This window comes from Notamacropus eugenii, chromosome 1, assembly GCF_028372415.1.
Source record: "Notamacropus eugenii isolate mMacEug1 chromosome 1, mMacEug1.pri_v2, whole genome shotgun sequence".
Lineage (NCBI taxonomy): Eukaryota > Metazoa > Chordata > Mammalia > Diprotodontia > Macropodidae > Notamacropus > Notamacropus eugenii.
In genome coordinates, this window is record NC_092872.1 from 278,637,837 (window position 1) to 278,665,089 (window position 27,253).

Consider the following 27,253-nt stretch of genomic DNA (forward strand, 5'->3'; position numbering starts at 1 on the left):
ATCAATCAGGCATGTATCAAGCACTGTCCAAGGTACGGTGAAAACAATACCAAAGAATGAAGCAATTCCTATCCCCAAAGAGCTAGGATTCAAGAACCTGTAAAAATAATATTAATTATCACCACGAGGCTGCCTCCACACTGTGTAACATTATTTTAGGTACTCAAAGGATAGATTACATATTTTCATTGCAGTATCAATACAATTCATGATGGCAACTTTTTTCTCTTAGTACTTGAACTTAGGGTTTGAAGATTGTCTATCCTTCCCTAAGGCACATTTGCGTACTCACTGCCTGACTGAGGTCTGTCTCTCCACTGATATTATCTTCAGTGGATGTTAAATAAGAAAAGGTAGATGTGCATTCTCTAGGCATCTTAAGAGCCTTGCGAGTTTGGAAGATTTTAATCTGTTTATTGCTCCTTGATGCTAATTCTGATAGAGTCAGATTCTTGGCAAGGAGCGGAAGTGTCCAGCTGAGCATTCTTTGTCACCTATCCAGAGTGGCTCCAACAATGAATGACATATACTCAGTTAACTTTTAAATCAATTTCATCAAAAAAAGGGTGGAAAGGAGGACCATACGTCAGCTCTCCAGGAATAGCAGCTACCGCCAAGGATCCAAGAGTGATAATCTGGACGTCAACAATCTCAGGATGCCAGGGGTGAGGTGTTGACATCTTCAGAGTAAAAAAAGAAGTAAGAGTTTTAATTTTCATCTATCAGATGGATAGCTATATTTCCCCTCCAGTAACTTTCTGAATAGTGGATCTTGTATTAGAGACTTTGTCCAAATCCTGTTTCTGACACATATTAGCTGTACAACACCCCACCCATCCCCAGGTATGTAAGTGTAAAGGTGGGGATCAATTGTATAGATCAATCACTCCCCACTTTAAAGAATATATACTCCAGCCCTGATACCTTTATCAACTGAGGACAAGTCTATTGAATAAATCATTCAATCAAAGGTATTAATCTAACATATACTATGTCATACCCTTTAAGTCTTCCATAAAGTATCAAATCAGCGTAGAACTCAGAATAATTCAAGTCTGCCAACTCAGAGGTGAGAGCAATGCCAGCCAAGCCTCTGAGAGGGAATGTGGAAAGAAGAGGTGGAGAAGGGAGGGGTATTTCCTCCTCTTCCCCCTACCCTGCCCTTGAGCATTGTGAACTTTAGAGAATCACAGAATCTCACCAGCTTCCTAACCAGGTCTCCAGAAGAGCAGTGGCTGATTGTAGTGTATTGCATTTGTAAAGTACAAATATCTCATTTCATCTTCACAACAGCCCTGGGAGGTAAGTTTTATTATACTTATCCCTTTCATGTCATGGGGATTAGGTGTGCAAGGACCCTTGATTTGGATTTTTATGCATTTCTGAGATTCTAAACTTTTCCTGAGATGTCTGCTGGCCTCTATGTGTCATCTGTCATCTGCAGCTTCTGCAAAACTCCCAAAAAAGTCCCATTTAATTTCTTATGGTGAGCACATTATATCAAAACTGCGATGGAGAAAGACATGATATGGAAGGGACAACTGTATTATCTCCATTTTGTAGAAGAGGAAACTGAGGCAGACAGAGGTTAATAGACTGGGCCAGGGTCACATAGCTAGTAAGTGTCTGAGGCAGCATAAAATTCTTGAAAACAAGACTGCATATTTTAATAGATGCTTATCATGGATCCCATTAAAATTCACAAATGAATAAAGGCAAATAGATGTTTCCAGCACCTCGCCTGTACTGAGGAGGATGGGTTTCGGTTCATGACAGTCCTTGGTCTCATTGGATGGCTCTCCCAGTAGCTGGTCACGAATGCTATCCCAAAAGGGGTCTCCTTCAATTGCACCTGCGAGAAGTCACACAATAACTAAGATGCCTTGAGTATCTCCCCCATCCCCATCACCACCCCCATGTCTGATAAAGTCATCGTTTTCCTAATGCTTCTTTTGTCTGATCACACTGTCTAGATTGTGCTCTGATAATGCTGCTCGTTGACTTAAAAACAAAGAAAACTTTTCAATGGCTCCACTTTGCCTAATGACCAATGTATCTAACTGACTCTGGTATTCAGTCAGTCAGTCAGTCAGTCAGTCAATCAATTAATCAACAAGTAATTATTAAGTACCTGCAAGGTGCCCGGGATTGTGCTGAGTGGATGCTGGGGATCCAAAGACACAGCACGAAAAAGCTAGTGCTCATGAGCTCCCTACATTCTATCAATTATAAGCATTTTTTCCCCTCCTGACTTGAAAGGAGAGACTCTCTGGGGATCAGTGAGAATAAGTGGATTCTGCTTTTTCCCTTCCTGGGAGTGGAGCCTGTGGAGAATCAGTTTCCCAGGATAGTCGACTAGGTTTGGGACATGCCTGGACTATATATTGAGTTCACAGTTATTTTATATATGTTGTTTTTTTGTTGTTTATGGTTATACTATATTTAGTATATGGTTTGGTTATGGACCCTAAATCATAGATAAATGAGCTTAGGAAATTTCAGAGCCAAAGGGACCTTGGCAATCATTTAACCATTCTCCTTAGATGAGGAAGTTGAGACCCAGAGAAACGTGGCATTAAGGTTGAGGACTGTCCATCCTGCTCCTCTCAGGCCACACAGTTAGGAAGCGGGAAAGCCAGGAGAAGAACCCCGTTCTCTCGATTCCCACGCCAGCTCCCACCCTCCCGTCCCATACCCCACACATGACTGCTTGCCTCTTGAATATATGTTGTCCCACATGCTCCAAGCTCTGCACATATCCCTAGCATCAACCATCCTCACTCCAAAATTTCAATGGCCTTTAACTTTGGCCCAGTGAAAAACCATATCCTAATAGGAAGAATGTTGTATTTAGAGTCAGAAGACCCTGCAATAGACCCTGGTTCTTCCAAGTCCCAAAGTACATGACTAGCTTCTCTGTACCTCAGCTTCCCCCTCTGTAAAAAATGGGGTGAGGAAAAAATAAATAATAAATATTTTTTAAATGGGGTGAGAATTGGCTGGCAGCTCTCTCAGGTCCCTACCAACTCCGAATCCTACAAACCAATCAAGTGACCAAGGGAGTCCTGTCAAAGGTGGTTAAAATAACTAATAACAAAGAATAAACATCCTTGCAGACAGAATCAGTTCACCCTTTCTGGTCTAACTACTGATGCTTTACAATCAGGGCCCAATTCTGGGATCCTCACCTTGTGTAAAATTGAGGCCTCCCACACCGTCAATGGTACCAGCTGCAAAGCTATAGCCAAGGGCAGGTTTACAGGTTTTTGCCTAAAGGAGTGGTTTTCAACAAACAAGAAATAAAAGGTCAGTCGCAAATAATTCATTTCCAAAAATTCTTTTCCAATAAATACACATTTGCTAAGCACTTTCTCTGTGCAAGGCACTGTATAGGAAATCAAAAACAAGAGTAGAAGACTGTCCCTGCCCTCAGGGAGCCTTTAGGGGGTTACAAATAAATAAATACAGATAATTTAAGGGCAGGAAAGAGGGAGAGAGAAAACTACTAACTGATGGAATAAGGGTAACATACCCTGGGAGGTGTCTTCTGAGCTGCCCTTTGATAGAAAGCAGAAACTCTAAGCTGTGGAATAAGGGTCATGGAAGAGAGCCCATGCAAAGGATTATGGGCAAGAGATAGAGTTTGGGGTGGAAGAAGCTGGCCAGTTTATATGGAAAAGAAGGGGGAACATATACTATAATATGCATAAATATTAGTGGGCTGGAGTCCCACTGTGGAGGACTTTAAAGGTCCAACTGAGGATACTGGGTCTTATCCTAAAGGTGATGAGGAGTCAAGGATGATTCTGGAGCATGGAGGTGATGTGGTTAGACCCGAGTCTTAGGAAGATGCACTGGAGAGGAGGAGAAATAGAGGCGAGGATCACCAAAGAGTATTCCTGCTTATGGCAGGGCCCAAACTAGAGTGTGACATACCGCCTCTGTTGGTCTGCCTGGTTTCAGGCCCTCCCAGGAATCTGGAATTTCACCACCAAGCCACTAACTCAAGCTGTGATGGACCCTGCCTCTCTCAGCCTGCTCTCCCCTCTGCTTGGAGAGCTGGAAGGTGGAGTGCCAAACTCCTCCCAACATCTTTCTTTACAGAGGGCAGAGAACAGTGCTCAGCTCTCTCCACTTTGCATTTGCTGCCTTTCCTGGTTTCATCTTATGGAACAAGATGCCTCCACCTCACCTTCCTGCTTTTTATCCCCAGCACTTAGCACAATGCCTGGCACATCGTAAACAGTTAATAAATGTTGTTTGGATTGGATTTATTGGATCGGAGGTGAGACAGACAAGACCCAGCAACTGGTTGATTACAGAGAATGGCAGAAAGAAAGAATAAAGAATAACGTAGAAGAGACTGGAAGGAATGGAGACACAGAAGGTTGGAGCAGAGGCGGGTTTCAAGGGGAAGAAGGTGAGCTCTCTCTCACAGGCAGTGTGTTGAGATGGCAGTGGCACATCCAGATGCAGTTACCTGGCAGGCAGTGGGAGACATGAGCCAAGAGCTCAGGAGAGAGGTTAGGAGGGAAAAGAGACGGCTAGCTGGAGAGTGGATCAATATGGATCTGTACATGGGTCTTAAATATGTATGCAGGTGTATACATGTAAGTGTGTGGATATAGATAAAGATATCTATGGACACATAGATATATACAATCCCTGTGCAAAGGTCTCATTTATCTATACATATATGTATATATGCATCTCTCATATATACACGTGTGGTCCATAGACATGTGACTCACGTATGTATGCATGTGTGTACATATGAGACCTATATCGTATATGCCTGTATATGTATACATATATACAAATCCTCTTACAGGGATGATATATGTGTGCATTTATATGTATATGTCTATATGTGTGTATACATATACATACATATGGATATATATGAGGGTTCTGCACAGGGATAACTGAGCTCATGAGAGCTGATGAGATAACCAAGGGAGGAAATAGAGAGAGCAGGGGAGAGGACCCAGGACAGAGCCACCCGTGCTTAGATGGGAGACGCCTGACATCCACCAAGGAGGCTGAGTGGCTTAGCAGTGACTGAGGGGCACTCACCGTGTGTGTGGAATTGAACTGCACAGTGACATCCGTCATGTTGACCCACTGGTGAGCTGCGGACAGAGGACCTAGGATCTCCTGGGAGGCTGCTGCATATAGTTCCTGAAATACACAAGTGTGTAAGGGAAGCAGATCAATTCGGTGGCCTTCAGCATGATATCATGCACTAACTGCCTGTGTGCCTGGCTCCGTGATTGGCCCTGAGGTTACAAAGGAAAGAACTGCTCGTTTCAAGAAATGGGCAGGGGGAGGTGGGATCTACAGCTTGGACACAGATAAATAAAAACACATTATATACAGAGCAACATCAAGTGATTTCAAGAAGAGTGCATTAAGAAAGGTGGGATCAGGAAAGGCCTTGCTTGGGAGACAGTCTGTGCCTGAGCTGAACTTTGAAGAAAGCCAGGAACTTTACAAGATGGCAGCCAGGAAGGAGAAAAGTCCAAGCATGGAAACTGAGCCAAGACTATGGAAGAGGAAGTTCCACTTGGTAAGTGACAGGCAGCAGAACCCCTTAAAGTCTTGGAGGCCCAAAGCTGGAAACTCAGGACTTCAGACAGACTACATTGTCAGTTCTTGGGAGAAAAAGTATAGGAGAGAGAAAGATGGGCTTGAATTCAGGAGTAGACCTGAATTTAACACTTAGCAGCTGTGTGTGTGTGTGTGTGTGTGTGTGTGTGTGTGTGTGCGTACGTGCGTGCACGTGACTGCACGCAAATCTCTTAACCTTGCTGAGCAAGCCTCAGTTTCTTCATTTTAAGGTTTGATGATGATAATGCTTATTTGCACGACCTATTTCTTGGAGCTGTTGGAAAGAAAATATTTTGTAAAACCTTAAAGTATCATCCAGGCCTGAAATATAATTATTCTAGACTCTAGCCCTGATCCCCCTGAGTCTGAGAGGTGAACTCTGCCTGTTGTGGCTAGGGCCCAGGCTTCTGAGCAATCTTGTCCTTACTCTCCACAAGCACTCCCCTCTCCCTTTCCAGCTCTCCCCCCTTCAGGAGGAAAGCTCCCTAAGAGCTAGGATTGTCTTATTTGCCACTATTTGCTTAGCCATTGTATAGCATATATTAAGTGTCTAATAAATGCTTTAACTACCTACCTATCTCATTAGATTACATGATATGTACATATTAAGTGTCTAAGAAATGCTCGAGTGTCTAAAAAATGTCTAATAAAGTGCCTAATAAATGCTAATAACTATCCAATAAATTCTTCAGCTACCCATCTCATTAGATACTGAGTGCCTAATGAATAACAAAGTCTAACAAAGTGTCTAATAAATGCTGTAACTAGCTACCAATCTCATTAGCTCACATGATACAAGGAAAAAACATTAACTCCAGAATCAGAGGACATGGACTCAAAGTCCACCTATGAAGCGCACTGCCTCTGTGACCTTGGGCAAGTCTCATGTCTGTATAAAAAGAGAGGGGTGACCTACATGGCTTCAGAGGTCCCTCTCAGCTCTAGATTCATGATCCTCTTTTCCTACAATCTTGTGAGGACTGTCACAAGGAATGAGGAGCAGGAGTCTGAGGGGAAACAGAACCCCAAAAGGCGTCACATCCCCAGGGCTTAGGGAGTGCTCTCTAGAAAGAGCTGGGACCCAGCAGAGACAGAGACTTTGAATCAACAGCAGAGATGACCTGAATAAGTGAGAGTGAGAGTCTCAGCCAAGGACAAAGGGAACACTCACTCTTCCTACATGACAAAATGGTAAAGCTTTAACTAGGAATTTTGGTGCCTGAGGCATGTAGCACAAAATAGATCAGCTTAAATCCATTTCGTGATATATCACTTGAAACCGATAGAAGAGTTAAGTCATTAAGACCAATTCAAGTGAGTGGGAAGTGAAATAAATTACTTTAGGGGTGCAGGTGCATCTGGTTGCTTCCTATTTTAAATAATTAGCCTGGCTAATCAGGTCACCTTGTCCTATCTCCTTATTTTCAGAGAAGGAAACTGAGGTTCAGAGATGCCATTTTGACCAAGATCACACAATTAATAAGTGGTGATGCTTGAATTCAGATTCAAGCCCTCTGACTCTAATACCAAACTTTTATTAGTCAGTTTGGACAGAGAGAGGAGTGGGCACCCCCTGGTCTTCTCTTGGTCTATCTCCTGCATGGGTCTGGTACCTGATAAAACCCTGTTTACTTTGATTCAGGAGAAAGGCCTCTAGATCACTGGAAACATCCAGTTCAGGAAAGGTTGAAGTCTGTGCTGTGGAGGAGATATCCCCACTAATTAGGTCATAGGTTCATTAACAGTAATTATTGACCACTCTAAGAGCACTTTAAGGTTTTCATGTTCATGATCTCCTTTGCATCTCCCAACAACCCTATAGACCAAGTGCTGCAGGTGATATTGTCCCCTTTTTCCAAATGAGGAAACTGATCATCTATTTGCTAGAATTTTGTCCATTTTTTATTTAATAGCATTTTTTTTCCAATTACATATAAGGAAAATTTTTAACATTCATTTCTTGAAAGACTTTGAGTTGCAATTTTTCTCTCTCCCCTCTCCACTCCCCAAAATGGTAAGCAATCTGATATTGGTTATACATGTGCATCTAGTCCATTTAAAGAGGAGGAAACTGAGACCTGTCAAGGTTAAAGGACATACCCAAGGTCTCACACAGAATGACTGAGCTAGGAATTGATCCTAGTTCCTCTGATTGAAGAGCCAGAGCTCCATCTACTGTTCCATTGAGGCTCTGAAAGGTAACATGACCAAGATCCATAGCTAGGAAGTGACAGAGTCAGGACATGTACCCAGGCCCTCTTGACCCTGAGTCCAACATTCCATCCAATGCCTCTTGGAAGTGTCTTAAAACTCATGACATGGCTGTGAATGGGACAGTTCTGAAAACAAGCACAAGGCATACTTATCTGTGCTAAGAACATACACCGCTAAGATCACTCTGCCAATTTCTCAGTCAGAGATAATAATTCACAGATTACAGATCACAGTACTTGTGACCCTCAGCATCTCTTATACATCTAGAATGATTGTTCCCAGGGCATCATTGGAAGCATCTGGGCACACTTGATCCTTGAAACCCCTGAGAATCCAACAGGACAAGATTACTATTATTAATTCCCAGTTTTAAAGTCAGGAAATAGAACTGATAAAAAATTAATTAGCCCAAAAACTGACGAAAAATTATTAACTCAAGAAAGATTTAAGAATGGGGGCAGAGAGAGCAAGGTTTGAGGAGAAATTCCCATTCATGGAAAGAAATCTGACTGTTCTTTTTTCTATCTCTGTTATCAGCTATGCTGATAAAAAAAATAAAATCTTTGCCAAGTCAGAAAATATTAGAAATTAAGCTGAATTAGATTCATAGAGAAAAGTCTTCTACTTATCTATCTTAGACAAGCAGAAAAAGTATAATTTCTTCTTAGGTCACTAAGAGACATCTAGTAATCTTCTGGGATTGTCTTGCCCTGATGTGGACCACAGAATCACCAATTCAGAGCTGAAAGGTCCTTGGGGACCACACAGGTAGGAAGTAGCAGAGTCAAAGACCAAAGCCAAGTCCCTGACCCCAAATTCAGCTCAACTTTCACCATATCAAGGAACAGACCTTAGGAATCAACTAATCCAGGACCCTCATTTTACAAATGAAGACCCTGAGGCCCAAGGAGGGGTCATGACCTTCCCAAGTTAATACAGATTTGAACCCAAGTCTTCTGACTCCTCACGAGGAATTCTTGCTAGTAGATCTTACCTCTTCTAGTTTGATAATGTTCTTTGAATCCTATAATATGTACTTAGTTGTATGCAATAACCTGTAATATCTTTACCCTGTTACTAGGTTCTAAGGAATTCTGAATCCTATATGAAATAATGAATGAAAAAGCTTTTGCCCAAGGCTGCCTATATTCCAGGCACTGTGCTGAGCCCTGGGGATACGCAGGCTAAGACATCAGTCCCTGTCATGTATCAAGGTGCTTACATTCCAGTGCGGAAGGAAACAAATAAGGGTGAGAGGGTCCCAGAATGAGAGTCTGGGGAGTCACAGGGAGGGAGGCTGCAGTCATGGGGGCCTAACAGCCATTCCCAGACGGAGGGTGATTATTGTGATTCTGGCACTAATGTGATTAGTATACACAGAGCAAAAGGTGGAAAGCAAGAGGAGGGGAAGGTTGCTCTGGCTACAATTTCTCAGTGTTACCCTCATATCTGGTACATTCTCTCCTCTCCCATAACTTCTGTGGCAGATCTGGAAACTGCTGACTTTCCTATCATCACTGACCTCTTAATTACCCTTGTGTGTGAAATGAAGTCATACAATGGCCTGGGTCCCTGCTAAGCTGGTGTCTAGGATGTGTATGGGAGGACAGAGTCTGATCCCAGCTTACCTTGGCTTTCTGATAAATAATGCCTCCTATGATCCGGGTACTGTCAAACATATCTTCTCCAGGACCACTGGCCATACACATGTCAGACTGGTGGAAGTCAAAACAAAAAGAGGATTGGTTGAAATACATGGAATCTCTTAAGGACATCAGTATTACAGACCAGAAAAGGCTCCTTGAGTCTAATCAAAAAGTTCTACGAACTCCGGAGACCCTGGGGCCCATTTTCTGCCCTTCCAATTACCACATACCTCCCCCAAGACCCATAATCATCTTTCCCTCTCTTTCTCTGAGAACCATGATCAGATCACCAGATCTAATGCCTCTGCATACCAACCCTATTATTTCTCCCTCTCCCTTTGGATTTCCCTTTCCTGGACACTTCCCTTGAGGTTTCACCTCTCTGAGGACAGGCCCTTTCTTCTCCATCATTCAGAAGTGCTTAATAAATGCCCTTTACACATTCATTCAAAGCACTAAGACTAAAAAGTCATCTCTCCACCAATTTCTCTTAAACATAGAATCCAAGTTTTAGTAGAAAAATTCAGAATCCTGGAATTTAGAAACAGAAAGGGACCTTAGATGAAGCCTATTTCAGACTAATCATTTTTTTAGAAAAGATTAGTACATGTCAGAGCTAGAACTGAAACCAGGGCTCACCCCATAGTATATCAGTGTGAAAAGGGACCTCAAAGGTCAAGGACAAAGGCAGGATATCCATGTCCATCTCTGTCATTTGACAGAGCACTAAATGTGCTAGCTAGAGCAGCAAGAATAGAAAAAGAAATTGAGGGAAAAGGCACAGGCAGAGAGGAGGCAAAATGATTGCTTTTTATAAATCACAGAAAGCTGACATAAAGAACTCCTGAGGAGCAACTAAAAATGATTGGAAACAACAGCTTTAGCAAAGTTGAAAGAGCTCCAAAAATTACCAAAAAAAAGTGAACCCCTAAGTCTTTAGACTTCTAAATGTGGCCAAGAAAATTCAGAGGGAAGGAGGCAGAGGAAGAAAGGAATGCTATCTCAGGCAACAGTAAGAGAAGCAACATGTCCAGGTTGGAAGAGGTGATCAGGGAACTGTCCCTCATCCTGGTCAGGACATTTCTAGAGGGTCACACACAGTCCTGGTCATCCCAGGTTAGGAAGGATACTGACAAGCTGGAAAGTGTCTAGAGGAGCACAAGGGTGGGGAAGGGTCTTCAGTCTATGCCATAGAAGACAAATTGAAGGACTGGATAGTGCTTATTTAGCATGGAGGAGAAAAGATGCAAGGACCTATGCATGACAGCTCCCTCTATGTATGTGAAATATTACAAAATAGAAAGAGGATTAGGTATGTTCTGCTTGGCCCCCAAAGACAAAACCAGGGTAATGGGTAGAGCTAGCAAAGAGACAAATTTAAACCTGAAGTCAGTGTAACTGGGGCCTGGCACGTGTGGGGACCCCATCAGCTTGCTCAGGTGACATACCCTTTCCATGTGGAAAAGCTGGAGAGCTTGCTTCCAGGAAAAGCACAAAGATGAATAAGGGAATTGCCTGTGAAGCATGTGTAGAAATTCTGTAACTAATTCTGATCTGCCAACCATGTAGTAAAGGAAGGAATCTTTGCTTGGCTGCCAAGGCAGATGGCTTCCACTATCCCTTTCTTGCCTCAATCTTATTGGCTACGCTATTTCTGGTGTTGGGACTCCTTTGTCCAACATATTTCAGGAAAGAGATCATTTTTCCTTCTGAGGAGACATGGTCCCCAAAAATGGGCCTTGGCCCTTGGTCTGTGGATTTGTTCTTATCTACTCTATGTGAAGGGAATGGAGCCTCTTCAACCTAGCAAGTTTCAAAAAGTCCAGAGGGATCCTTGACATTCCCATGTTCTGGAGGCTGAATCCAGAGTTTGTGAAGCATTGATGCTCAGAGGAGCAAGGAGAGATGTTTGGGAGTGACCACCAGGTCCCCAGCCCAATGGCTGCTAAGACAAGGAATGATCGAGCAGAAATGCCCCCTTTGTCTTTAAATATGATGGAACCATTGCTAGATAGGAATTGAGCTAAATAGAGCCTACTCTCCCCAGAGACTGAGATGGTATAGGGAAGAGCGTGTCTCCAAAGGCTTAAGTTTGTACATTTGTTCTTGTCATATCTTTGAAGTGTCTCTTTATAAAAGCTATGTTCAGCAGTTAAACAGAAGTGGAATCACAGGTCATTGAAAGAATTCAGTCAGTGAACCTTTAAGCTGATGGCAGCAAAGAATAGATACCCACAAAACTCCCCTGGGTTTCCTACAAACCTGAGAAGTAAGGTCTAGCATTAGAAGAGAGAGCCAGAGTGCACCTTACCTCATTAGGAAAAAAATTCCTTCACAGTTAAAGCTATCAGGTTATGAGATTCTTGAGTGAATGGGGTTCTGAGATCGGGACCATTGAGTAGCCAGGGCTATACAGCCCAGGCATGAGCTAGAATGAATCCTAAAAGGATCTCCAGTGGCCAAAGGTGGCAGGCAATGTGCAAACCCACAGGTTTCTGAAATTGCTACAGCCTTTTCCTAAGTCTGCCATCCCTGAAAGCAAAGGAGGCCTAGGCAGTAATACCAAGATAGACATAGATTACCCATTTCCTATCCTTTATTGTGGAGTCTGGTCAGTACTATCAGAGAACTATGAATATGTGCCTGGTGGTGGTAAATGTAGGCAGGAGTTAGAGAAGAATTTTCCAAATTGGTTACAAAACTCACTTGTAGAAAATTCCCCTAAATAAGAACCTGGAAAGAACAGCAGGAGTGGAAGGAGAGAAGAAGAAAAATGAAAGCAGAGGTGAAATGAATGAAGTCAAACAAATGAAAAAAAGATGACAGTATTACAAAAGATTAGAGCAGCCAACATTTCCCGAGCAGAGAAGAAAATGGAATGAGACACCATGGCTTTGCAACTTTTCAAAATGGAGCTTAAAGAAGCACAGTGACTTTTGACTTGGAGATTTTCCTGTGGCCAAGATGAACTCCTCATTCAAGGAGACTTTACAGGTGGTGCCATTGATGTAAGTTAGGAGAAGCAACCACTGGTGAATGATGGTGTAATGAGGAGCTTGGAAAAGTAAAGGAATGTAGGTTGTTTTTTAATTTGCTTGTTTTTAATGATCTAAAGTTATACTTGATGTAGCCAAAGGAAGGAGGCTAGGTAGATAGATAGATAGATAGATAGATAGATAGATAGATAGATAGATAGATAGATAGATGATAGATAGATAGGTAGATAGATAGATAGATAGATAGATAGATAGATAGATAGATAGATAGATAGATAGGTAGGTAGGTAGGTAGGTAGGTAGGTAGGTAGATAGATAGATAGATAGATAGATAGATAGATAGATAGATAGATAGATAGATAGATAGATAGATAGATAGATTGACTGATTCTAGGGTAAAACTAAAGATTACCTTCATGCTTGCCATTTCATTGTTCTGCACAGGGTTGTTTGTTGAGTTTTGTTTACTGTTTATTTACTTTTTTAAATGCCAAAATTCAACAAGCTGGTGGAATCCATTGTGCTTGTATATGAAGAGATTTAGTTAAATAAAAAATGTTGACCACATGCAAAAATAACAACCACCACTACTGTCCAAGAGTGTAATGGGCTATCCATGATAGTGGGTTCTCCTTCCCTGATCCCTTGATCAAAGGCTGGGTGACCATTCATTGGAGTAATAAAGGAGAGATTCCTTTTAAGATATTAGCTAGACTAGATGGCCCCTGAGATCCCTTCATACTTGGTTATTTGGTGATTCTATGAAAAGGTGAGGGTTCTTTTCCCTATTTCACCTTGAGTTTTTCATAGTATAAGCATTCAATGGAATATGATAAAATTATTATCTTAAATAGTGGATCACTGAGTATTCATTTTGAGAACAATATTCCAGTAAGAAGAAGAGTGGGCATTGGGGAGCCCGTTGGTCATTCCATGATGGTGACCCAAGCTGAAGAACACAAATGAAATTAATATCTGAGCACTGAAAGTCTGTACTGTGTCTACTACTTACCCCACCAATTGGACAAGAGCTGTTGAAGTTGTTGCATGATTCGCCAGTGTTGATGCAATGAGGTCCAAGGATATTGGGTGACACATCCCCAAGATTTGAGGAGGCAAAAGCAGCTACAAATGGCCCCTACCGGAAGAGAAGCCAATGACTTTTTTATGGTTCCTTATTTCCCATATAAAGAATATTAAAAATGCAAACAACAGATTCAATCAATTTCCCCCTTACAAACCATTGGCAAACAATAAAAAGATGAGATGGTGAAGTGTTCTGGATAAAGTCAAATGTCTGAAAATTCTCATACTGCAGGAAGTGTGAGCATTATCAGTCATACTGTGGCTAAAATATGAATGTCACTCCCAAGTGGATGACATTTTTACCTAATGAGTCAAACAGAAATCCCTTAACACTGAGGACTATCAGCATGTGTAAATATAAGATGAATGGATGGACGAATGGAAGAATGAATGAATGAACAAATGGAAAAATACTGTGTTTATGTGGCAAACACTGTGCTAAACTCTGAGAAGACAGAAAGAGCAGATGAGTCAGCCCTATGTGTGGTAATTTTTCCTGGAATTCAGGATACTTACTTGCCTTTTTAAAAAAAATTGCTCTAGACTTCTAACAAATTCATACACATAAACACACATATATCTGCCACAAAGCTCAATCTAAACAGGCAATTCACTGCCAATGTTTGTGCTCCATTATATCTCAGTTGATGAGGCTTTTTTTCTTCTGTCTCTATTTGGAGGAGAAAAAAGGTAAGCACGAAAAAGTATACATATAGCAGAATTAGTAGATTTGAATGATTTTAGAGTCATCAACTTATAGTGGATGGTGGAGTGGAGGCTAAAGCAGTGGAGTGCAGGGTAAAAAATGTAAAAATGAGAGGGGTTTTTTTTTATCTGAATTCAAATCTTGACTTGTTTTACAGATGATTGAAATGATTATGGGCAGGCTGGTTGTCTCCCTAGGCCTCAATGAACTCATCTAAATAGAAGGTTGGACCAAAAAGTCTCTGTGGTCACTTCTAGTTTTAAATCTATGCTCCTGTGATCTTATGTTGACTTTGACAATGAAGATGTGGATGAGGGTGCGGATGGAGTTGATGATCCAACAAGCAATTTCTAGAGAGGCAGTCTATAATGGGTAGTATCTGGACTTGGAGTTAGGCAGACCTCCCACTAAGGATTGGCCCCAGGGAGAAAATAAAAAGTATTTCACTGGGAACCCAGCCTGGAACCAAGAGTTCTCCCAAGGGTGTAACAAGCGTCTTGCCTCTAGAGTTTCTTATCGACTGAGCCCATAGAACCCTCATTCACATTCATGTCTGCACCCACCCTTTCATTCTCTTGATAGCTCCTTTATCAGCTAAGCTACTTCCCTGGAGTCCTGGGAGCCAAAACTGTACCTAGCAGAGCTGGAGATGTCCTGTCCCCTTTCCACTCAGGTGGAGATTATTATGAGGAGAAACCACTGTTTCCACAGACAAGTTGAGGGAAATGTGATGATGGGATCCATCCCCGAACCTGGCATTCCAAACCACAGTTGGTCCTCCTGCCAACCAGGCTCCCAGTAGTGTTCATCCAGATCTCAGATCTTATGTTTGAGGCATACACTATTCTGGCTAATTGTACAGCTCCAGCAAGTCACCTGCCCCTTCTGGCCTTAGGTTTTTTTCACCTATAAACTGAAAGTCTTGGACAAGACGGTCTTTAAGACTCCTCCAAGCTCTTTAAGATATTTATGTTTTAATATGCTGCATTTATTTTGCTTCTATGGTTTTTGTGCATGTTCTAGGAAGTTAAATATTACATTTTGTCACATTTCCATAAGATAATTCATGCTAATATCTAAATGGACAATTTAGAAGTTGCATTGGAGTATACCTGCCATGGAGGCTGGCCCGCATACTGAATCAGCCTTTGCAAAATCCAACAGGAAAGTTTAAAAAATGAGGAAAAGGTCATGCAGGAGGAGGAGCAGATACTTTGGAATTCTTCATTATCCTTTTCCTTAGGGGAGCGATTAGACTATTGCTAACACGTGCCATCTGCAACTGGACACAGGATAATCAAACATGGAACTGGCAAGGAGTTTGGAGTGCATCTAGTCCACCCCTATCATTTCACAGAGGAGAAAACTAACTCTCTCTAGGATTTTCTTCTGGGGAAAGTAATTCAATCCTCTGAGTGCTGTATGAATGACAATGTTAATTCAAGTGACTTGGCCAAGTCACAACCTCTCTTAGGGTGTTGATCAAAATGACCTCAAAGGCACCTTCCACAAGCCTATGACTTGATGAACCAAAATGGAATTGCTGCTCACATCCCCCAAAATGGGGAGAAAATATGAAGGGATCTCACCTGTCCAGGCAGCTGTCCTTGGTTCTTCTCTTGCTCAAACATGTAAGAGGCATAGCCAACATTGTCACTATTGACCAGATGGTTTGTGTTGTTCATGCTTACTGGATGTACTGCAAACCAGCTGTGAAGAATAAAAGTCCAGGAATGAGTTATGAGGTCTGGAGTGATCACCATGCCAAGAAAGGGAGCAGCTGGTCCTTATCTCACCTCAGAAAGAAGATATTGTAGAAATGGTCATCATTTCAACATAGCAGCCACCACCATAGCACCTTGACACCATCATGCTATTTTCATTAAGCACAATGTTTCTAACTGAGTTTGATGATTAAGATGTGCTGAAATTACAAAACCCTCATTCTCCTGAATGTTTGGTCATCATTAAGATATATAAATGTGAATTATTATTGTTGCTGTTATCAAAAGCATTGATTATATCTAATTACATGTGGCACAGTGCCAAGGGCTATATGCAGGTAGGCATAGACTCTTCTCTCCAAGGCATATACATATGCAAACTGTACAGAAAGTTGAATAAAATCAATGTATAGAGGGAAGATGGAAAGATCATAGATATATGTATTTTAGGGGTGAAGGGCAAGAATTTTCGTCTGCTTTCCTGCTTTTATAAGTACTTTCTAACCCCAATAACCTCTGAGTCAAAGTTCCTTGATCAACAATTTATATAATGTCTGAATCTGAAAAATCATTTTCACTTCTGTCCTACAAAATGGAAGAAACTCTATTCCTAAAATTAATTAAGGAAAAGAATACATAGCATTTTATCTTCTCTCCCATCTCTTGTATTGCTTGGTATTTACAGAGTAGACTTGTGGTAACCCTAGAGTCTCCTAACAAGGAATCATATCATAGGAACAGGCACAAAGACGAAAGGAGAAAAAGTCATCACAATTAATGTGTCTCATGAGAATTTTGTACAAACTACTTCACCAAGTTAGAAAACACTCATCAAATTAAGGAGAAAAAGAAAGAAAATCAAGGTTTGGGTGGGAGGCAGAAAGGAAGCATCATTGATTTTGAGTCGGACAAGATCTTAGAGGTCATAGAATCCAATCTTCTCATTTCACAGATGAGGAAACTGAGACACAGAGAAGGGAAGTGAATTATCCAAGGTCACTCAGGTCATAAAATTTATAGTCAGAGTTTGAACCCAGGGCCTTTGAATCCAAACCCAGCACTCTTTCCACTGTCCCAACAGACTGTCTAGTCTAACCCTCTCATTTTATGGAGAAGGAAACTGAGGCCTGGAAAGAATAAGTGAGTTGCTTGAGGCCACACAGGGAGCAAGTAGGGAGGCAGGATTCAAACCTAGGCCCTCTGATTTCAAACCCCCTCCTTACTGCACATGTCACGCTGCTTCTTACCAAGGAATACCAGCTTGAGGGCAGGGCACCACAAAAAGAAACATGAAATCATGAATACTGGACAGAAAGCCAACCTCCAAGTCAAGAAGAACTAGGTCCCAGTCTTGCCTCTGAGTATGTTTAGTCCTGGGCAAGTTCCTAACTTCTCTGTGTGACTCTAAGGTGCAGAAGAGAGGCAACCTGCATCAGTGGATAGAGATTGCACACCAGGAGTGTTTTATATCCTACAGCACTCAGACCAAAAAGGAATAACCTTGTAACACGATCCTAGCCAGGTGATGGAAAAGGAAACCTGGCACATGATTGTCTTTATTTGTAACCCCAGAATTTAGTGTATTAGTACAAAGTGCAAGGTAAGTACTTACAAAGTGTTTGTTGATTGGTTAAGTACTTACAAAGTGTTTGTTGATTGGTTAAGTACTTACAAAGTGTTTATTGATTGGTTGATTAATTTATTTGGATTGAGAAACAAGGATCTGAGCTCCAGGCCCACACCTCCTTCTGGTCACTATGGGCAATGAGCCTGGGCAAGGCTCTGAATTTTTCTGAGCCTCAGTTTCATTGTCTGTAAAAGGTAGGCATCAGGTTCCAGGGTCTCTTCCAGTTAGAACTGGAATGTAGAAGTTAGTTGGTACTCTAAATTTCAGTTGCTTCCCCTCTTAGAGGTTTTCTTGATGATCCTAAAGATTCCTTCCAGGCCTAAAACTGAGCATTTCTTCCATGCTATGAACTGCCATTGAAGTAGGCCTTCTGAAACTCATCAGCTTGACAACTCAGTGAGGGCAGGGAAATGCCTCTTTTTGTATCCCCAGGGCTTAGCATAGTATCTGGTACATATTAGGCACCTTAAAATATTTATTAACTACTAAAAGACAGATATATGACACTGACCAGCAAACTCTGGAATGAAATGGTAGATCCACTCTTTCCAGGAGGAATAATCCCCTGTACATGGCTGTCAGAGGCCAGGCCATGATTGGGACTGGCCATAGCATCTGTACCATATGACTTAGCCTCGACCTCTGCACTTTGAACAGGCAGGTTAACAGATTATTAGCTTGCAACTCACTTGAATCAAATGGTTATCAGGGAGACTTAGGGAGAACCATCCTCACTATGTACTTCAGCTGAAGCAGAAGATTAAATTAAAAAAACAGTGAAACTTTTAGAATCCATATCAATCCAGTCCTGGGAGGAGAAGGTAGAAAATGGCTAAACTCAGAGTTTGCCCTACTCCGCATTTCTGGGGAAGTGACTTTACAAGAGCATATCTCAATGAGGCAAATAGAAATCCAAGCACACTCCTTATTTTCCATCTCTTAGTACCTTCTACCTCCTTTTCCAGAGAAAACCTAGGAACTCTAGTCTAATACTCAGAGACAGGAAACCTGGATTCAAACCCACATCTGATACTTGCTAAATGTGTGACCCTGGACAGGTGGCTTCATCTCTGCCCTCAGTTTCCTTATCTGTAAAATGAGGAAAATAATAGCTATTTGACTTAGCTCCTTGGGTTGTTAAAAGAGTTGGAAGGGACCTGGAGATCCTCTAGTCCAAGGGGTCTTACACTGGTGTCCATGGAACCCCCCAAAGGGTTCATGGACGGATTTCAGGTGGTCTGAGGCCTTAAACTGGAAAAAATACAACTTTAATTTCAAGCCAAATCCATTCATTTTAGAGATTAATAAACTGAGACCAGAATGTTGCTCAAGATGAAACAAGTAATAAGTGACAGAACCCAGGTTCTCTGACTGCAAATTCAGTGTTCTTTCTACCATCATAAAGCCTCTTATGTAATGTGCACAAAAATAATTAGCACAATTTTTAAAAAAAGCAATGCCAGGAATCACAATAATCATTTTTACATTACTATTATTTCTGTCCTCTACTAATATCCTTGGAGAAGCAAACGGGAGCTAAATAGGACTCTTCATTTTCCTTTGTTTCATTGGTCAGCATGGCCAAAGAATTTATCTGCCTCCTAGTGATGACTGTCGTGTCCATATTTAGCCTGGCTGGTCTTTGGATGATTAATATGGGATCCATCATGGGCTCCATACCAAAGCCTATCCGGCTTGGTTGAGCCTGTCAAGACTTGTTCTATGAAGGTGTAACCTTCAAAATCCCACCTCTGTGCTACTGGAGTAGGACTTTAATGGAGTCAGTAGCCTCAAAACAAACTTGCCCTAATATCATAAGAAATTGAATTTCCCAAGCTTGGTCCCATAATCTGAATATGATCTAAATATTTTTAAAGAATGTTTTCTTGCTTTCTTTTTCTTTTCTGCCCTCTTCCTTTGCGTTGAGATATTTGAACAGAGAAAAGTGGCACATCCCTCAGTTCTAACACCTGTTCAGACTACAGCCTACAGCTTCCGAAAAAAAATACAGAGACTAATGGAGGACATGTTCTACCACTCCCTGGAGCAGAAGGGAGAGATAGCTAAAGCCTGGAGCTGACAAGTGAAAAATGTCCACCACATGTGCAATCTCTTGAGAAAATCTTCTGCCTTGCTTCAAGAGACAAGATAATGGAATATAAATGCAAGCCCCCTCTTTCTGCAACTCTAATTGGAAAACAAGTCTTAAACTCTTGGCTTAGAGTAAAGAACCCCAGAAAGGAGCTTTACTCAGCAGGTAAGGACCACCTTTCTCCCTGGCTCCTTCAAATGTACTGAGAACAGAGTTGAAGAGGATCCCCAGGGTCACATCCCAGCTCTGTTGACTAACCAGTTTGGCAGCCTTGTGGAAAGCACATCACCTGTCTGGGCCTCAGCTTACTCCAATCTAAAATGAAGGTTTTCCCTAAACCATTCCTTAGGTCCCAGGTCCCTTTCAGCTATAACAATCCATGTTTGAGGTTTTCCAATTCTTTTTGGCTCTGATATTCTTATGTTGTCTCTTCTAAGGTCCTTCCCAGCTTTGACCTAAGGCCCCTCCAACTCTGACATGCTGGGAATCTATTATCCATCAGTACTAACACAAAGGCATAAGAAGTGCTGGGTTTGGAATTGGAAGTCCTGGGCTTAAATCTTGAGTCTATCACTTGCCCAAGCATTCAAGGCTAGTAAATCTCTCAGAGCCTCAGTTACTCATTAGTAAAATGGGATGAATAATGTTTGCACTGTCTGTCAGAGTTATTTTGAAGAGGAAATGAGATAATTAATGTATGTGAAAGTTCTTTATAGCTACAAAGCCTTCTACAGATGCAAGCAAGGAGCAACAGAGCACTTGATGACACAGAATAACCATTAACTGCCATGGACATAGCACCTCATGGTCTGCCAATTACTTAAAACATATGTCGCCATCTATAGTAAATGCACTCAGAACTTGAAATAGCATGGATTATTACAAACAGAGCATCCCATGGGACTCTCTAGCGACAGAAAAGAGTTGTTTTTATTTGTTTTATTTTGAGACTGGGGGTACTGATCCTGCTAGAACGAGAAATGCAGTGGCTCCCGAAGGCCAGCATCCATCAGCCCTGGAGGCTTGGACGGGACGTACGTGTCCTCAGAAAGCGCCTTATTTCCCATCCAGCCGCTCTCATTCTAGACCTCCTTGACTTCACCATCACACCCCCAGGGCACCTCCCTTGTCCCTCTGCTGGATCAGCTTTCTTTGGGGTATTTATTTTCTTCTCCCTTTACATTGTAAGCTCCTGGAGGGAGAGAGCTTTTTTTCCATATCTTTAACAGTTAGCATAGTGCCTGGAACATAGTAAGCATTTAGTAAACGTCCACTGACTTGCTGACTGACATAACCAAACAGGATTATTTTTGTGGCTACCATGTTAAACTTAAAGTGTCCTTTAAACAAATTATGCGTAACATATTTACAATTTCAGATAGAATCTTCTTGTTTTTGTTATTTTCCTTTGTATATTAAAGTGGATGTGGTTGTTGATTGTGTTTAAGTTCATAATAAAAAAAGAAAATTATTTTAAAATAATTACAGATGAGCAACTTGTCCTAGGATTGCTTCTATCTGAACACCACTGAGGGAAAAATAAGACTATAACAACAGCAACCATAATAGTAATAATAAAAAACCTTCCTGGTGTAGTGGATAGAGGGTTGACCTTAAAAGCAAAAAGATCTGGTACATTGGTGGTACACTAGCTGGTACACTGACTATACAACCAGAGGTTCCGGGTTCAAATCCCACCTCTGACACTTACTGCCTGTGTGACCTTGAGGTAGGTCACTTAATCTCTTTGTGTCTCACTTTCCTCACGTGTAGGTAACAGACAAACTAGATCGCCTAATAATGGAGGAAAGGAAAGAAATGGGGAGAGGAGGAAAGAAAAGGAGAAAAAAGGGGAGGAGAGGAGAAAGGAGGGGAGTAGTGAGTAGTGATAAGAAAGATGATGAGAGGGAGGAGAAAGAAAAGGAGAAGAAATATAGCTTAAATTTTTTTCAGAGAAGTGGAAAGTTGACCTCAATGGTATACCAGTTTGGCAGGATTTCTAGTCACCAAGAGACTTTTCATTTTGTAAAGAAGGACAATCTTTCAAATTAAACTGTGCTTAATTTTTTAATATGGTACCTGATCATCCCTAGTTCTTCTCCATTCAGATCCAGCATCTTCAGGACCAGCATTTCCTTATCTGTGTTGGCAGAGTACCTAGTCAGTAAAACAGGGTAAATAATCAGCTCGGCCAGTCCTTTCTGAACTTAGTGGTCCAGAGTTGGATGTTTCCTACCTAAAAGGGATGAATGTTGTGTGCTAACCATTGTGTTTCTGAAGCTCTCCCTACAGGATTTGTGATGAAAGATCACTGTACTGATGTCTGCCGATGGTAAAGAGACACTCTTTCCTGATGCCGTAGCTATACTTGTACAAAATTGGGTTTGACCTGAGTCTTGAAGGAAGAGATAGATTCTACAAGGAGGGGATGAACAGGGAGTGCATTCCACACATGGGAGATGACTTGAGTGAAGACATAGAAAAGGCTGATGGAATGTCATGTGGAAGGAAGAGAGAGAAAACTAGTCTGACTGGATTTCAGTGTGCAGAGAGGGGAGAGATGCCAACTGAGGCTAGAAAGGGGGGTTGGAGCCAGGTCATGCAAAGCTTTAAAAGTCAAACCAAGGAAGCTCCGTGTCATCCTAGAGTCAATAAAGTGTTTATCATACAGTTGAAGCTTTGTTTGATTCTTTTGGATCATTCTAATTTCCGCATTTTCCCCCTCACCTGTCTCTCTCAGACGGTGGATTCCGCAGGTAAGAATAAGGACTCCTGTTGATCTGGGCACCTTCCACATTTCCCTTATTGACAAAGATCTTGCCAGGTTTCATATTGCTATGTGCTATATCAATGCTCTGAAGATGTAAAGGAAAAGACATTATGTTAGCAACAATGGAAAAATAACCATGACACATTTCCATAGCACATTAATGTTTGCAACAACATACTTTGCTCTCAGAACAGAAGAGGGGGAGACAGAGCAGCTCTGCTTGCCTCCATTTTACAGATGAGGAAATTGAGGTCCGAAGGGCTTTGCATAACCTTGCCAAGGTCCCACAGCTAACTACCTGCAGTGCTGGACACCTCCAGCCCAGATCCTCTGATGCTAAAGTAGGTCTCTCCACTAGACCAAGCACCGTCCTCATAACAATTCTGGGAGGCAAGGACTATAAAGACAAACGTCTGCATATTCTGAAGGAGGAAACAGGCACAGCAGGATGAAGTGACTTGTCCAGGGTAACAAAAATAGAAAGTATTGAGGAAGGGATCGGAGACCTATCTTACACAAAAGCTCATCATGCTTCCCCTGATATGTAAAAGGTGAAAAGCCCTAACCTTTGGGCACTAAACAGTCCTCAAAAATGATGCCTGACCATGATTAGGGTAGTCAGCCTCAGGACATGACTCTAGAACAAGCCACCTTCTTGACACAGACACATCCATGCATGCACACACATGTACACACTCACACACACACATACACATGTCCATGCTCCATATTTTCCAATAAGAACTAAGGTCCTTAAGGGTAACAACAGTCTTGTTTGTTTGTATTTTTATTTTCAGTGCTTAGCATAGTGTGTAATACAGGGGTAGGGAACCTGCCATACGTGGCCTTAAGGCCCCAGGTTCCCTACCACTGGTAGCATATACTAAACTTCTATTTCAAATTCACTCTGTCTCTCCCTATATCTCCCCATCTCTCTGTCTTTCTCCATCTATCCTTCATCTATCTTTCCATCATCCCATCTATTCATCCATTTATCTATCTATCCTTCCATCTACGTTTTAAGCTATCCATCAGTCTACTTATATATCCTTCCATATATCTATCCATTGTTTCATCTACTCATCTTTCCACCTATCTCTGAAAGATCATGTGACTTTATTGAATCTTCCTTCAGCAACTAATAAGATGGCACTATGTCTTCAAAATGGAGCCCCTCAGAGGTAAGAAGCTAAAATCCAGTGAAGATATCAGAGACTTCTTTTTATAATCACCCAGCTACCATATTTCTAATGGTAAGGAAAGCCTATGGTAAAGAAGATTGCTGGCACAGTATAATTCTGGGTCTGGTCAGGAAGACTTGAGTTACCTTTGAATTATAAGTTCCTTGAAGGCAGGGACAGATTCTTTCTACTTATATTTGTCATACAGAAAGTGTAAAGCACCTCTTCGTCATTCAGTTGTGTCCAACTCTTTATGACCCTGTGAACCATAGTACACCAATACTGTCCATGAGGTTTTCTTGGCAAAGATACTGGAGTGGTTTTCCTTCCATTTCTTTCTCCAGTGGATCAAGGCAAAAAGAGGTTAAGTGACTTGCCCAGGGTCACACAGCTAGTAGGTGTCTGAGGCCACATTTGAAATCAGGCCTTCCTGACTCCAGACCCAGTGCTCTATCTACTGAACCACCTAGCTCTAGTGGACACTTAGTAAATGCTTGTTGATTCCTGTCCTTTGGACCTGGCCTCTGCTTATCTATTTATGAGGCAAATAACTACCTCATAATTCATATCTGTAATCTAACTTAGATAAAGCCTCCAAGTCTAGCTTGGGTCTAATGAGTAAGTCATCCCCCTATCCCATTACATCCCTACCTTCAGCCCACTACTCCAAACACAGAGAAGAAGAGCAGAGGAGTTGGATTCAGAGGACCTGGGTTCTAATCATGCTTTGTCACTAATTGGATATATGGCCCCTAGGCAGGGCACTCTCTCAGCTTCAGTTTCCTTATCAAGGAAATGAGGAAGCTAGCCTAGGGATTTTCTCAGCCTTCCTATCCCCTCCCATCACTTTGGGGATGGGCCTGTGATTTCATCAGTGTGGGGAATTTCCAATATGGAAACATCCTTCCATGTATACAGATCAACAGCTGTCTTCTGCATAAAGTCTAGGAAGGGGAAGGCAATGGGGGAAGGGACAAGCAAGGGAGGATTCCAGGGTAGGGCTGACTCTGGTAGCCCTTTGCCTACCTTCACAATGCCATCCACAATGAACTCAAAAGTCCTTCTGCTAAATCCTCCACTGGAAATCACAAAGATGGTGTACTGGAAATAGCCAGCAGGCCCTGAGTGCGTGTGCGTGCCACTCAGAACCACATTCTCCTGGGTATACAGGTCACCATATTTACTCTGCAGTCTCCTCAGCACCTTCAAGGGAAACATCACAAATGAACAGTTGTGGGGGATTTTTAAGTTTACATTCCTGTCCCCCAAAACTTAAAATCCTGAAGAGTGCCTCCTTTCCCTTTGCTGTGCCCAAGTCACCCAGCTCTTCAGGAGATGCTCCTACTGTCATTCAGTCCTATACACAAGGCAACAAGGTTGCTGAAATCACCAAGCCCAGAGATGTAGGACTCAGAACATAATACTGGAAGCTCCTCTCTCAAGGGTAACAAAGTGCTTTCCTCACATAAGCCTGGGAGCCAGAGTGGATTGTTGTCCATTTTCTAAATGAGGAAAATCTGGAACAAGACAATTAAATGACTTGCCCAAGGTCACTGGGATCAAAGCTGGCACCCAGGTCTTTGGACTCCCAGACCAAGACTCTTTACATTATGCCACCATGCCTCTCCATGGCCACACTTTTAATCAGTCAACCAGCTGATTCAATTTATTGAAGTCCCCTTAGGCATTTATACTCAGGGGGAGGGGAGGAGGAGAATTGGGACCAATTTGCTACCAGCCCCACTGAAAGAGTCATAAATGGTTTGGAGGCTGGAGAGGTCCCCACCACAGCTGCCCAACCTGTCTTCTGTGACTCTGCAGCAGCTGGAAGCAGCCACAGACCTATCCTCCTGCCTCCAATTTATATTGTACCATGGAAAACACAACAGAGTCCTGAGACTGGAGACAAGTCCTGGTGCCATCTCAGAGGACTTCTAAGCTAGTCAGGAATGCTCAAAACTAAAGAACCCAGAAGATTTATGATGGCAGAAATACCTGCCAACTCTGAGACCACATGTTCAATCGATACCCCCTAGAATATAAGCTTCTTGTGTATAAGGATCATTTCTTATTTGTCTCATAGGTCCAGCACTGTATATACAGAATTGTAGACTTAGAACCAGAAGGACTTAAGAGGTCATGAAGTCCAACATTTTCTTTTTACAGATGTGGAAACTGAGACTCATAAAGGTTAAGTGATATGCAAGGTTACACAGTCAGCAAGTGTCTGAGACAGGGTTCAAACCGAGGTCTTCTTGACTCTACCTCCAGTGCCCTCACCATTACAATATACTGTTTCATATAATAAATGCTTTAAAATGTTTATTGAATTGAATTAAAGTACAGTTGGATTTGGAGTCTGAGGCCCTGGGTTTGAACCCTATTTTGCTACCTGTTTATCCTTCAGAAAATCAATTCACCATTCTTGGTCTCATCTATAAAATGGGAGAGTTAGATTGGAGAACCTTGGAGGTCCCCGCCAACTCAGAAACTACAATGTCGTCTGAGGATTCCAACCTGAATTATGCAGAAAGGTCTTTGAAAATGTTCAGAGAGGTTACATTAGTAAGTTTTGTTTTATTTTATATTATTAGTATTATCAACATTAGCTTGGAAGGAAAGAAAGGGGAAAGACTTGACTATGCTTGAAGAGATGAAGTAATTTCTCCAAAGTCACACTGCAAATGTGAGAAAGAAGATTTGAACCTGTTTCTCTGACTCCAAAACCAATATGCATTCAGTCAATCAACAGGTGTTTATTAAACACCTGCTGTGTCCAGGCCCTGCATTGGGCTCCAAGGATAAAAGTCAAAAGTGAGGCATTCCTTGACCTTGAGGAGTTTACACTTCACCAAGGTGAGACATTATGGTTGGTTAATGCTGGAACCCAACTGTTCTCAAAAGATTTTAAACCATGTAAGATCTGGAGAAGAAAGTTTTGCCAAGTATATACCATTTTGACTATTCAAAGAGTAGAGCATTACACATGAATGGATGATTGGAAAGATGAATGGATGAATGGATGAATGATTGAGTGGAAGGATGGATGGATGAATGGATGGATGAGTTGATGGAAGGATGGATGGGAAACAACAAAAAAACATAACAAAAAGGTCAAAAATACAACATGAAAAATGTTTTAATACACTATAACTTCTGGAATAAAGTCAATTTCTAAGCAAAAGTAAGTTGGTCAGATATAAAAAATTTTGGAATAAGTAAATGGAGAAATTAAAACCCTTTGAGAACTGGGAATTCACCAGTCCCCAAAAAGAGGGCTCTAGCAGGTTCTATGAGATAAGAGAGCAAAGTAGCCAGTGATTATTTTCTATTTCTTTGTCTTTCTTTGTTTTTTAGCTTCATTCCTTTCATGTATTGAAATATTTTTCTGTTCACTCCAAAATTGGCATCATGCACGAGGAACATTTTCTTTATAATAATGCAGTTCAACAGCTTGAGGTAGATAGACTCTTTGCCAAGAGTCCTGATGTTGCAAAATTCTATATATGGATGATTATATAACTAATGACCAGTTTATGCCTTGGGAGATAGACTGAGCAAAGTTCCCTTGTGAGCATAGGACTTGGAGTAAGGAAAACAT

The 27,253-nt window shown here is 41.7% G+C and overlaps 1 protein-coding gene across 2 annotated transcripts in view; it reads right to left on the bottom strand.

Annotated features, from left to right (window-relative positions):
* Positions 1–27,253, bottom strand: part of ASAH2 (N-acylsphingosine amidohydrolase 2) — a 55,824-nt gene that overhangs the window by 15,590 nt on the left and 12,981 nt on the right. For both annotated transcript variants that reach the window (XM_072628932.1, XM_072628931.1), the window contains exons 4-13: positions 24,679–24,855; positions 22,429–22,556; positions 21,781–21,858; positions 15,848–15,968; positions 13,479–13,604; positions 9,453–9,539; positions 5,077–5,181; positions 3,189–3,270; positions 1,737–1,852; positions 586–680 (exon numbers count right to left, since the gene is read on the bottom strand). In XM_072628932.1, the coding sequence (XP_072485033.1) occupies positions 586–680; positions 1,737–1,852; positions 3,189–3,270; positions 5,077–5,181; positions 9,453–9,539; positions 13,479–13,604; positions 15,848–15,968; positions 21,781–21,858; positions 22,429–22,556; positions 24,679–24,855 (1,115 nt within the window). The remainder of the gene's footprint in view (positions 1–585; positions 681–1,736; positions 1,853–3,188; positions 3,271–5,076; positions 5,182–9,452; positions 9,540–13,478; positions 13,605–15,847; positions 15,969–21,780; positions 21,859–22,428; positions 22,557–24,678; positions 24,856–27,253) is intronic.